This window comes from Galeopterus variegatus, unplaced genomic scaffold (genome assembly GCF_000696425.1).
Source record: "Galeopterus variegatus unplaced genomic scaffold, G_variegatus-3.0.2 Scaffold215, whole genome shotgun sequence".
Lineage (NCBI taxonomy): Eukaryota > Metazoa > Chordata > Mammalia > Dermoptera > Cynocephalidae > Galeopterus > Galeopterus variegatus.
Genome location: NW_007726326.1, coordinates 511,264 through 523,944, shown reverse-complemented (window position 1 = coordinate 523,944; position 12,681 = coordinate 511,264). Strand labels below are relative to the sequence as shown.

The window sequence follows — 12,681 nt, the reverse complement described above, 5'->3', positions numbered from 1 at the left end:
TGGCGGGTCCGGGTCTGGTACGGGGGCGACACTGAGGGTTGCGATCCATTGCCGGACACGGAAAAAGACAAAAAGGGGAAAAAAAAAAAAAAAACTATGGTAACCAACACATCACAGTACCAGCATAAAAACAGAAACATGGACCAATGGAACAGAACGGAAAACCCAGATATCAACCTATGTACTTACAACCAACTATCGTCAACAAAGGCACCAAGAACATACATCAGAGAAAGGATAGCTTCTTCTGAAAATGATGCTGGGAAAACTAGATATCCATGTGTAGAAGAATAAAATTAGACCTGTACTTCTCACCATATACCAAAATCAACTCAAAACGGATTGAAGTCTTAAATGTAATACCTGAAACTATAAAATTCCTAGAAGAAAACATAGGGGAAACACTTCACGATGTAGGACTGGGCAAAGACTTTATGAATAAGTCCTCAAAAGCACAGGCAGCAAAAGGAAAAATAAACAAATGGGATTATATCAAACTAAAAAGCTTCTTCACAGCAAAAGAAACAACAGAGTAAAAAGACAACCTACAGAATGGGAGAAAATATTTGCAAACTATACATCTGACAAGGGATTAATATCCAGAATATACAAGGAACTCAAACAACTTAACAGTAAATATACAAATAATCCAATTAAAAAATGGGTAAAGAGCTGAATAGACTGTTCTCAAAAGACAGTCAAATGACCAACAGTTATATGAAAATATGCTCAATATCTCTAAGCATCAGGGAAACGCAAATGAAAACTACACTGAGATATCATCTCACTGCAGTTAGACAAGCTATTATCAAAGACAGAGAATAACAAAGTGCTGGCAAGGATGTGGACAAAGGGGACCCCTTTTATACTGCTGGTGGAACTGTAAATTAATATAGCCATTATGGAAAACAGTATGGAAGTTTCTCAAACAACTACAGATAGAACTACCATATGAACCAGCAATTCCACTACTGAGTATATACCGAAAGGAATGGAAATCATCATGTCGAAGGGATACCTGTACTCCCATGTTTATTGAAGCTTTGTTTACAATAGCCAAGATATGGAACCAACCTACAAGTCCATCAATAGACGACTGGATAAAGAAAATATGGTATATATACACAATAGAATACTACTCAGACATAAAAAAAGAATGAAAGTCTGCTACTTGCAACAGCATGGATGAGCTTTGCAAGTTTATGTTAAGCAAAACAAGCCAGGCACAGAAATATCCTATGTCCTCACTCATAAGTGGGAGCTAAAAAATAAACAAACAAAGAAGAGAGAGAGAAAAACAACAATCACAGTAATACATTGAACTTTCAGAAGGAAAGAACAGAACTGTGGTTACTAGAGGTAGGGGGGGGAGGTGGAGGGAATTTAGTGAGAAATTGGTTAATAGACACAAGGAATGATTATGTTTTGTAATGATGAACATGCTAATTATCCTGATATGATCATCACACATTGTATGCAGGTAATGATATTCAACTCTGTACCCCACAAATATGTGTAATCAATTATGCTTTAATTAAAAAATTAATGATTTTTTAAAAAAATATTTATGCCTAAAGAGGTTACTTAACAGAATGTCAATTATTGCTTAAAACACTACAACATATGGAAAAATGACTCCTGGGATATAATTCAATTGTAAGTCCACAATCTACCATATCTGACAATAGCTTTATAGCTTGACATTTTTAATTTTTCCATAAGTTTTTTATCCTTTGGAAGATCTTAAATCTACATAATATTGCAGTGGATAAGTACTCAGGATCTATGTCATCTTTAGCTAAATGTTGCAGGAAAAATGGGGAGGAGAGTCTATGAAACAAGAATGGCAGAACGTTAATTAATTGTTCAAACAGGGTGATGGATACATGAAGATTTATTACACTACTACTCTCTCACGCCTTTCTATGTCTGAAGTACTCCATAGCAAAAAGTTCTTAAAGTTATATAGGTATTAGGCATCTTACTATTCCTATCAATTATTTATATAATGCAGTATACATATAATTTAATTATAATTATTAATTAAAATCCTACATTTCAAACAAGGGGGTTTTAGGGAGCTGTATTTTCTCCACAGATTCAGGTGTTTTCTCAGCTTCAGTAGTTCTTAAAAATATAGGAGTTTCAGGAGTTTGTGGAAAATTCTCAGGTCTTTCTTCTACTTCATCACCATTATTTTCTATTGGCTTCCCAAAATGTTCTGTGTATACAGCCTGCAAATTTGAAGTAACAGAAAATTATAAAAATAAATGTTACTGCATTAATAAAAGGACATATATAAAAATGTGCTATTGGCTTCCCAAAATGTTCTGTGTATACAGCCTGCAAATTTGAAGTAACAGAAAATTATCAAAATAAATGTTACTGCATTAATAAAAGGACATATATAAAAATGTTTGATGTGGAAAACACCATATTAATCTATGTTATCATTTCACAGACAAAACTAGTAAAATAAGAATAATTGGTGAAAGTTATACTAAAGTATGTACAGTGTATCCAAAAATAAAATAATAATTATTTTTAATTTTCTAATTTTTCTTTTTTTCCCAGCTCAATCTCTCTCACCCCTACCTGAAAAAGTAAATGGCAACCAGAACATACTGAAATTAATGAAGAAAAATGGTTAGGAATGGCATTTCTTTTAAAATTTCCACATCATGCTCTGGGTATATGATACTTCCTTGAAAGGAAAAAGTAATTTACTTCTAAGCTATCTTGCTCTAGTTTGCTTATTATATTTTAGCAAATTTTTTTTGCCTTTACAAATTCATTATGCTACTTTCCCTACAAAGATTGAGAACCTGAATACTAATTTTCCTTTATATCATTTTGTAGGCTAGAAATGTGATTTCTCAAATATTCTTATTATACCAATCTCATTACAGAAGGAATTTGCATCCTTTCACCAAAAAAATTTTAAATGTGTTTATCACCTGTATTTCTTTACAGCAGAACACTACTATGTTGTTTCCATTGTTTTAACCCTTAGTAGCTAGGGTAAACTTGATTGTCTACATCTATCATCACTGAAGCTTTCTACTATTAAAAAATACTTTCAAGGGCCGGCCCGGTGGCGCACTGGATAAGTGCGCCGCTTGGGAAGCGCGGCGGCGCTCCCGCCCGAGGGTTCGGATCCCACATACAGACCGGTTCCCGCTCACTGGCTGAGCGAGGCGCGGGGGCAACACCGAGGGTTGCGGTCCCGTTGCCGGTCCCCGGTCCGGTGCGGGGGCAACACTGAGGGTTGCGATCCGTTGCCGGACACGGAAAAAGACAAAAGACAAAAAAAAAAAAAAATACTTTCAAGATATTTTTATGGCATCCATTGGTCTTGAATTGCCATGGTTAAATCATTCAGTCTTACCAAAGAAAAGTGTTTTCTTCAATCACAATTTAGTTGTGGCCTCAATAGATATTGTCACTTTTTAATGACAACTTTTTGTATATTTCCATGTAAACTTTTGTGGCTTCATTTTTTAAATCTGAAAAATAAAATCTGTAACCCCCCTAGAAACCTGATTACCAAAATAATATCTCTCATAAATGATCTTCATTTTACTAAATCTGAAATTGAAATGAACACAGAATATTTTAAATTGGAATGTTTTGCTTAGAAATTAGAAACCAAACATTTGACTTACTTGTGAAGTACATTTCGATTCTCTCAGTTGTGTTACTGTCCCTTTATCTCCACACTCAGCATCTGTTTGTTATATAAGAACAAACTATTTTTCTCTTTTTGCAAAGTTATTGTAAAATAAAACATTAGTTTAACCATATGAAACTGCCAATATTTAAGTGTTTTTAACCTACAAAAATAGCAATTTCATGTGATTCCACCCAATACATACATATAATAGACTAAAACATAATATGAACAGTTTAACAAACAAAATCACAGAAAGAACACCCATGTAATCACTACTCAGGTAAAGAAATAGAACATCATGAGCATTCCAAAAAAATCCCGGACTTCTGGTCAAGATGGCAGAACAGACGGTCCCCAGCATCACTCTCTCCCACAAATCAACCAATTTACAACTGTAAAAAAGCAATGACAGCCAAGCTGGGGCTGCTAGAGCTCAGGGGAAGAGAAGGACAGACCTACAGACTGAATGAAAGTGAGAGAAGCCATGATGAGAGAAAGAAAAAACCACTCTGACAGTTTTGAGCCCCGGCTGCTTCCAGGCTGGAGCTGCTGAGCGCTCCGAGCAGGAGCTGGCAAAAGCTGCAGCTGTGCCCTTCCAATGAAGTTGCTTGGAGGTGGCAGGGGAGAAGAGGGCCTTGGTGGCCCCCAGGCCAGCAAGACCACTAATAGGGTTCCCATGGACCACACAGGAGGGAGGAGCCACAACAACTGAAACAAAGGAGCCACTCAGAGGCCAGTGAGTCATTGCAAGGGACCAGAGCATCGCCTCTCCCATGGGAAGTGTTTGGAGCACAGGTGGTGGGGAGATGGGCCTACCAGAAGAATACTGAGGCACAGCAAGGACAGCTGTTCTGCACCCCAATCAGCATAGGACCACTCAGAGGAGACTTGTCAGGAATATAGAATCGCATGGGGTGCAGTTTGATGAAAAGGCTCAGGCCCAGACCAGAGTGTCTACACAACCCAGGTGCACCAGATTTCCCTATAAAGTCAACCATTAAAACCTGAGCTGCACAAAAAGCCTCCCCTAGGGATCCAGCAGCAAAGAAGCAATTTAGCTAAACCACCTAGCTCAAGTACTGTGTTGCCGGACACGAAAAAAGAGACAAAAAGGAAAAAAAATAAAAATAAAAAATAAAAAAATAATAAAATAAAAAGTTCATGGAAAAATTTGTATTATCTTTCACTTCTATTTTTCCACAAACTTTTGGACTGGCCATCCTGAGCTTCTTCAGGAAATCATTCAATCTCACCAAACAAAATTATTAGCTCCTATTATAATTTAGGTATGATATCAATTATCATTTTTTGACAGTTCCTACCAATAGTTATGAAAGTTCCTATTGTCCTACGTTCTCATCAATACTTAGTATTGTCAGACTTCTTGAATTTTGCTAATCTGGTGGATACATAATGATATCTCACTGTGATTTTATTTTGCAGTTCTGTGATTTGCTGAGCATCTTCTCGTATGTTTATCTACCACAAAAGTTTCTGTTTTTTGAACTGCCTATTCCCATATTTTACACATATTTCTAATTGGGTTGTCTGCCTTTTTTTTCTAGAGAAACTACTCTTTTGACAGTTCTATGTACTACAAATATATCGTCTGGCTTGGTGACTTGCCTTCCACTCCTCTTATGGTATCTTTTGATGCACGGTAATTCTAAATTTTAATATATCCAAATTTATCACTCTCTCTTTTATGACTGAGCTTTTAAACTCTTTTTTAAGAAATCCCTATCTTGAAGTCATTAAGATGCTTTTCTATTCGATCTTCTGAAAGCTTTATAGTTTTTGCCTCTTGCATTTAAGTCTTAACTATAATTTTTTACCATATATTAATTTCTTCAAAAATGAGTTTGGAGATCATAGAAAAGAGTCCTTTTTTTCTTCCAAAATAATTCTTTGCTTTCTTGGGTATGAAGCCTCACCATATGAGCTCAACAGAGGTAGAACTATGCCAGGTATATGCATTTCCCCATAACTCTGTATCAGGGGTGCATTGTTATTCCTCCTCGTCTAACACACTGTCAGCTTGGCATATATATAGAATTATAAACAGGTGTAATAAATCACCTGTATAGGTAAGATATAATTTTTCTTCCAGAAGAAAGCAGGGAGAATATGCATCTGTGTGGAATAAGCATATTGTATTGGGTGAATCCTATACTAAGAGTGACAGAAACAGACTCAAAGTATATTATATGGCCCTTCTAAATATACATATATTTACAGAATTTTCATGCTGTCAGAACGAGGCATTTTTAAAATTTCAAATAAAAGTCAGTAATCAGACAAGAATTAAAACTTTTATATAACCTAATAAATGAAATAATTGTTATGCACTACTGGGTTACCAAAATATGTATGTATGGTACTTCTTAGGAAAAATATGAACAACAAATATCTGTATACATACACTCACATATACATATGTTTATATAAATATACATACATACATATGTGTACATATGTGTGTATATAAATGTAGATGTGTATATTTATGTGTGTGCATATATATATGTAGAGAGAGAGGTAGAGAGAGAAAGAGAATGAGTGTTTTCAAGGATGTTTCAAAGTTGCAACAGCTGGTAGACTTTGGAATAATAAAGTCATACATACAAGGGTACTTCAAAAGCTTATGGAAAAGTAGAATTAAAAGATAAAATGCATCTTTCCATGAATTTTTTGAAGTACCCTCATATATCCTGTGACCATTCTGTGATTCTAATAGTCCAAGACAGTAAAACATTAATGTAAAAGAATATAGTAACATTATTTGTAATAGAAAAACTAGGAACAAAATATTCAATGTGAAAGATTGGCTAAATAAATTATGGCACAGGCATACAATGGAACATTATATAGGTATTACAAATAAAATCCATTTAATGACATGGAAAAATAACCTCAATAGCACATCTAGTGGGAAAAAAGGGGTGCAAAGTTATAAACACAGTATGATTCAAATCTAGGGGGAAAAAAACTAAAATACATATGCATAAAAAAAGACTAAAAGAATATACATTAGTATCTATGGTGTCAGTTATGTCTAGGTGGCGGTATTCTGTTTCCTTTTATTTTTCTTTGTTTTCCAAATTTTCTACAATGAAATGCATTTGTTTTATACTTAAAGGAAAATGTATATTAAAGCTACATATGCTTGGTCAGTTGACCAGAGATGCAAACAACACAATTTATTTGAATAGTATAAAAACCTGATATAATTTGTTACCCCTACTTCTAAGGAAAAATATGAACAGCAAATACCTGTATCTCCTTTTTCAAACCACTGTTTGCAATTTGATTGTTTCTGTGGGGTCAACAATCTAAAATGCAATAAATACAATTTTTATATTATTTATTGAGTTGATATTCATAAATTATTTCAGAAATTAAAATGTTTTATTTTTAAAAGTTACCTGAATTGCATAAAATTTTGTGAACTTTTAATAGCCATAACATGTGAATATTTTGAATGCTTATTCACAGCAGAGTCATTAAATACCTAAAGGAAAGAAATTAAGCAATAGAATTGGCTATACAAAACAATAAAAAATTTTTGCTTGCCATAATCACTCAGGGGTCTCTCATTTCATTAGCATTTCATCTTCATCCTCATCACCATTACCAATATCAACAACTACAAACATTAACTGAAACCACTACATATAAAACAAGTCAAATACTTGGAAACAAAAAAAGTTTAAGACTTTCAAGGATTTTAATGTTTTTGACAAGCATAACTATTCATGGTATTATTTCTACATTTAAGGTAAACTTTTCAAAATTTTATCCTATCCATATTCATGACAAATGAAGTGAATCTTACCATTTTTTCATCTGATAACCTGACTTCTGTGTTCCTCTATCCTCTATAACCTCTCAAATTGAACATAGGAAAGCAAAACAACATATTAAAAGATTAAAGCCTGAAACTTTCCTTTCTATATACATATGAAAGAGCTGATATTTCATTTTAACTTTAAATAAATTATTCAATATTAATATCTAAAACACTGCTTTGTTAATGTTTGTTTCAAGGCTTTCATGCTCCCTGAGTCACTCATTTTGAAGAGTCTCTGTTTTTGTTATTTGACCCAAAATGAAAATATCCTTGTTTTAACAGGGAAGTTTATTTCATTTATTTTTGTTATAACAGATGTTGTTCTTATTTCCATCATCTTATTGTGCTTTTAGATTATAAAAAAAAGTATCAATTTCCCTTAAAGAACAAGTGATGTTACCGTTTTGGTGTACGTTTTAAACAATATACATATTTGTATCTGCCTCCTGGTACAATGCTTGTTATCTGCCTCCAATCTGTACAAGTGTTTCAAGTATTTGTTTACAGTAAATGCCAATAAGTGAATTGCTGGATAAGCGCATTTCTATTTCTAATAAGTACTGTGAACCAGTCCTCCAAAGTGGTTGTACCAAATTACACTCCCATTATTTTTGACCTTACTAGATATTATCAAACATTTTAATGTCTGCTCATCTGATAGGTGAAAACAAGTATCTCAATAGTTTAATATGCATTTCCCTATACTCCTGGGGTCAGGCATCTTGTTATGTTTAGTGACCCTTTGACTTTCCTTTCTGTAAACTGCCTTCTTATCTTTTGGATGTTTTTATTCTCTTTATTAATTTGTAAGAGTTACTATATATTTCTGTATTGTACATTCTGGATACCAATCCTTTGCCTAGTCTATCACTGTCTTTTAACTGTGTTAGTGTCTTTAGTCATGTACAAGTTTTTGATTTTGATGTTGTCCATTAATCAATTTGTCTTTTCCTGCACCACACACACAGATATAATTACTGTGTTTTTATAATATTTTTAAATGTCTGGGGTGATAAAAATGTTCTGGTATTAGACAGTGGTAATGGTTGCACAACCATATGAATATACCAAAAATCACTAAGTTTACACTTTCAATAGGTGAATGTTATGGTGTGTGAATTATACCTCAATGAAAGAAGTAAAAAATAAATGTTTTGATATCTAGAAGTACAGAGCCTCCTCTTTATCATTCTTTTAAAAATCTCCTATTTTTAATTATTTGAAATATTTTATTCACCTATTAATATCAGCCAGTGAGCGGGAACCGGTCTGTATGTGGGATCCGAACCCTCGGCGGGAGCGCCGCTGTGCTCCTAAGCGGCGCACTGTAGCAGTGCGCCACCAGGCCGGCCCTTGACAGGCTTTTTCTAATGCTGAACCATCACTGAATTTCTTGGGAAAACCAAGATTAGTCATAATGTACAGCCATATCTCAGTATCCGCAGGGGATTGGTTCCAGGACCCCCAAGGATACCAGAATCCATGGATGCTCAACTCCCTTATATAATAAGCCACAGTATTTGCATAGAATCTATGCACATCCTCCCATATACTTTTTTTTTTTTGGACCAGTAAGGGGATCGCAACCCTTTCTCGGGGTCCTCTGCACCACGCTCAGCCAGTGAGCACACCCGCCATCCCTATATAGGATCCAAACCCGCAGCCTCAGTGCTACCAGCACTGCACTCTCCCAAGTGAGCCATGGGGCCAGCCCCCTCCCGTATACTTTAAATCATCTCTAGATTACACATAATACCTATTACAATGTAAATGTTATATAAATATAGTATTTATTGTTTTTTGGTTTTTTAATCTACACCCTTTCCATTGACACATAATTGATTATATATATTTGTGTGGTACAGAATTGAATATTGATAGCTGTGTACAATCTGTGATGATCAAGTCAGGCTAATTAGCATATTCATATTACAAAACATAATCATTCTTTGTGTCTATTAACCAATTTCTCGCTAAGTGTTGTTTTTTATTTGTATTATTTTTTATTGTTATTTTTTTTTTTATTGGTTTTTTTTCCCTGCATATTTTCGATCCACAGTTGGTTGAATCATTTGATGCTTAACCTGTGGCTATGGAGGGCCAACTGTATTCTTTTAATGGCACACTCATAAATTTGCTTTGCCAGTTACTTAGTATTTTTACATCTATGTTCGTTCTTGAGACTGACCTATAATTTTTCTTTTCTTTCACTATCCTTGTCCTTGTTATCTTGCTATACTTCTAGATATCAAAACATTCATTTATTTTTACTTTTTTCACTGAGGTATAATTCACATGGATGATGAGCCATCTATGATTTGTTGGATAGTTTCCAACTTTTTCTATGCTTTGGAATAAAAAGATTATTTGTTGTACAAAAAAATTATTTCAACAATTTTACCTCTCAGGGGACATCTGCAATGTCTGGAGATATTTTTGATTGTCATAACTTGGGGGTGAGGTGCTACTGGCCTCTAGTGGATCACAAGATGAACCCACAACAAGGAATTATCCAGTCAAAAATATTAACAGAATAAAAGTTAAGAAATCCTGATCTAAATCCTTAAAGGTTTGGTGGAATTCACCTGAAAAACTGAGTCTGGTATCTTCTGAAGAGTGAGTGTGTGGCAAAGAGAGACAGAGGTAAGGAAAAAACAGTGAAACAGGTATTTGCTTACATTTCAGTTTTTCCTAGGTTATTAATCTATTCATGTTATTCTACCTTTCTCAGCCTAATTAGCAATTTATACTGTCCTAGAAAATTGTCCATCTCACCTAAATTTTCAAATTTATTGGTATAAAGTCATATACTCATATAGCATTTTCTCAAGACTTCGAAAAAATTTCTTCCATATATGTAGTGATATACACTCTTACCCTCTTCTTCTTAACTTTTCCTTCTTCGGGGGTGGAGGGGGATTCGTTTTTCTTTATACTTTTTGAAATTTTATTTTATTGATATTTTGAAATTATTAGTTTTGGGTTATATTGATGAGCACAACTTCTTTACTCCATTAATTTATCCTTTTCTCTTTATTAACCTCTATTTTCTTGCATTTATTATTTTGTTCTTTTTACTTTTGGTAGGGTTGGGCAGCTGGCTGGTATGTGGATCTGAACCTTTGATCTTGGTGTTATCAGCACCACACTCTACCGAATGAGCTAACCAGCCAGCCCCTTCTTTTTGCATTTTTTTCTTTTTACATTTTTTGAGTTGAAAGTTCAGCTAATTTGTTTTCAGTCTTTCTTACTGAACCAATTTGGCTACATTCTGTAGGTACTAGTTTATAGTACTCTATGAAATCATTTTTAAATTCTATTTTTATTTCTTTTATAACCTAAAAATAATTTGGAAGTGTGTGAATTTCTTTTTCGTAAGCAAACTAGTTTTTTTGGTGAAGGGCTACCGTATGGTAAGTGAAGATAGCAACTTTTCAGAATTGGTGGAAATGGCTTTTTGATTCTAGTAAATGGTCAATTTTGGTGAATGCTGCAAACAAAAATTTAATTGCACTCCGTGTATAGTGGGCACAAAGTTTGCTAACTGTGCTATACAGATCCCCTACATTCTTACTTATTTTTTGTCTACTCGATTTATTCCTGTGGCAGAACCTGCCAGTTGCCTACCTGCCAGTTGCCTATCGTATCCAAAATCTTTCTGTGTTCTGCTTTTAAAAAAAAGAGAGAGAAAGAAAGAAAAAGAAAAGAAACAAACAAACACCTATAATTTCTCAACCTCTCCTGTAGATAGAGGTAGCCGTGTGACCAAGTTCTAGCCAACGAAACAATATCATAAATTGTTTAAGGAACTCCCAGGAAAGATCCTTAAAAATGGGGCAGACTTAGCTAAGCCCTTATCCCCTCTTTCTTTCCTCACTGGAAGGTAGATATGACAGCAAATTTACAATTAGCTTCGGACCATGAGGTGACCTGGTGGTAAAAGCTTATCATGAAGGGTAGCAGGAAAAGAAAGCAAAGATAAAGCCTGAGAAATAATGACATCGTCAAGATAGTGCTTTCAGCCCTGAATCTGAATCACCTACTTTAGAATTTCACGGCAGGTAAGAGAAAAATAAATGTTTATCTTGTTTAAGATGCTATTATTTTGTTGGTTTGGTTTTGTATTGCTTCACGTGTAGCTAAACTCAACTCCTAAACTCACAATCAGTACTTTTTTTGAGAGAGCTATACTAAACACTCTTGTTTTTTTTTTTCCTTTTTATCTTTTTTACTGACCGGTAACGGGATCGCAACCCTCGGTGTCACGTCCGCACCGGGGAATGGCAACGGGATCGCGACCCTTTTTTTTTTTCCTTTTTATCTTTTTTACTGACCGGTAACGGGATCGCAACCCTCAGTGTCACGTCCGCACCGGGGAACGGCAACGGGATCGCGACCCTTGGTGTTGCGCCCGCACTGCGCTCAACCAGTGAGCGGGAACTGGTCTCCACATGGGATCCGAACCCTCGGCGGGAGCGCCGCCACACTCCCAGGCAGGGCACTCTCCAGTGCGCCACCAGGCCGGCCCTAAACACTCTTGTTTTAACTGTGGATTCAGCCATTCCTTTGGAAGTCTATCAATTTTTGCTTTATATATTTTGAAACTATAATTTGGTATATAATGGTTTTTATTACTTCTTGGTGAATTGCTCTTTTTAAAAATATGAAATACATTTACCCATTAATGCTATTCATCTTGGACTCTATTTTATGTAACATTGCTATATCTGCTTTATTTTTGTTTCCATTTGTCTGATATATATTTTCCATCCTTTTATTATCAGCAGTCATTTGTCAAGTTGCTTCAGCTGTTCTGTTTTAATAGTATATAGCTGTATTTTGTTTATATATCCCACAGACGTACTTTGTCTTTTATTGGGATTTTAATCCAGTCACATTTTTATGATTACTGATTTGTTCAGAACTATTTTGGGCATCTTATTTACTTTCTATTTACAATGCTTTCTAGCTGTTTAATTTATCCCTCCATTCCTGTCTTTTACTGGACTAATTAAATTGTCTTTATCTTTTCTCTTCTACTATTTTAAAACTTGCACATTCTCTCTCTCTTCTGGTAGTTATCCTTAAATGTTTAACATATATGCATTGAATTATTACATTTTTCCAACAATGCATAGATTTAATCAGTATTCTTATC

The 12,681-nt window shown here is 34.7% G+C and overlaps 1 protein-coding gene across 1 annotated transcript in view; it reads right to left on the bottom strand.

The window, feature by feature from the left end:
* Positions 1-12,681, bottom strand: part of LOC103585076 (chromosome unknown open reading frame, human C14orf39) — a 40,583-nt gene that overhangs the window by 14,519 nt on the left and 13,383 nt on the right. The window contains exons 11-14 of the mRNA XM_008565944.1: positions 7,099-7,184; positions 6,947-7,005; positions 3,666-3,727; positions 2,056-2,234 (exon numbers count right to left, since the gene is read on the bottom strand). Coding sequence (XP_008564166.1) covers positions 2,056-2,234; positions 3,666-3,727; positions 6,947-7,005; positions 7,099-7,184 — 386 coding nt within the window. The remainder of the gene's footprint in view (positions 1-2,055; positions 2,235-3,665; positions 3,728-6,946; positions 7,006-7,098; positions 7,185-12,681) is intronic.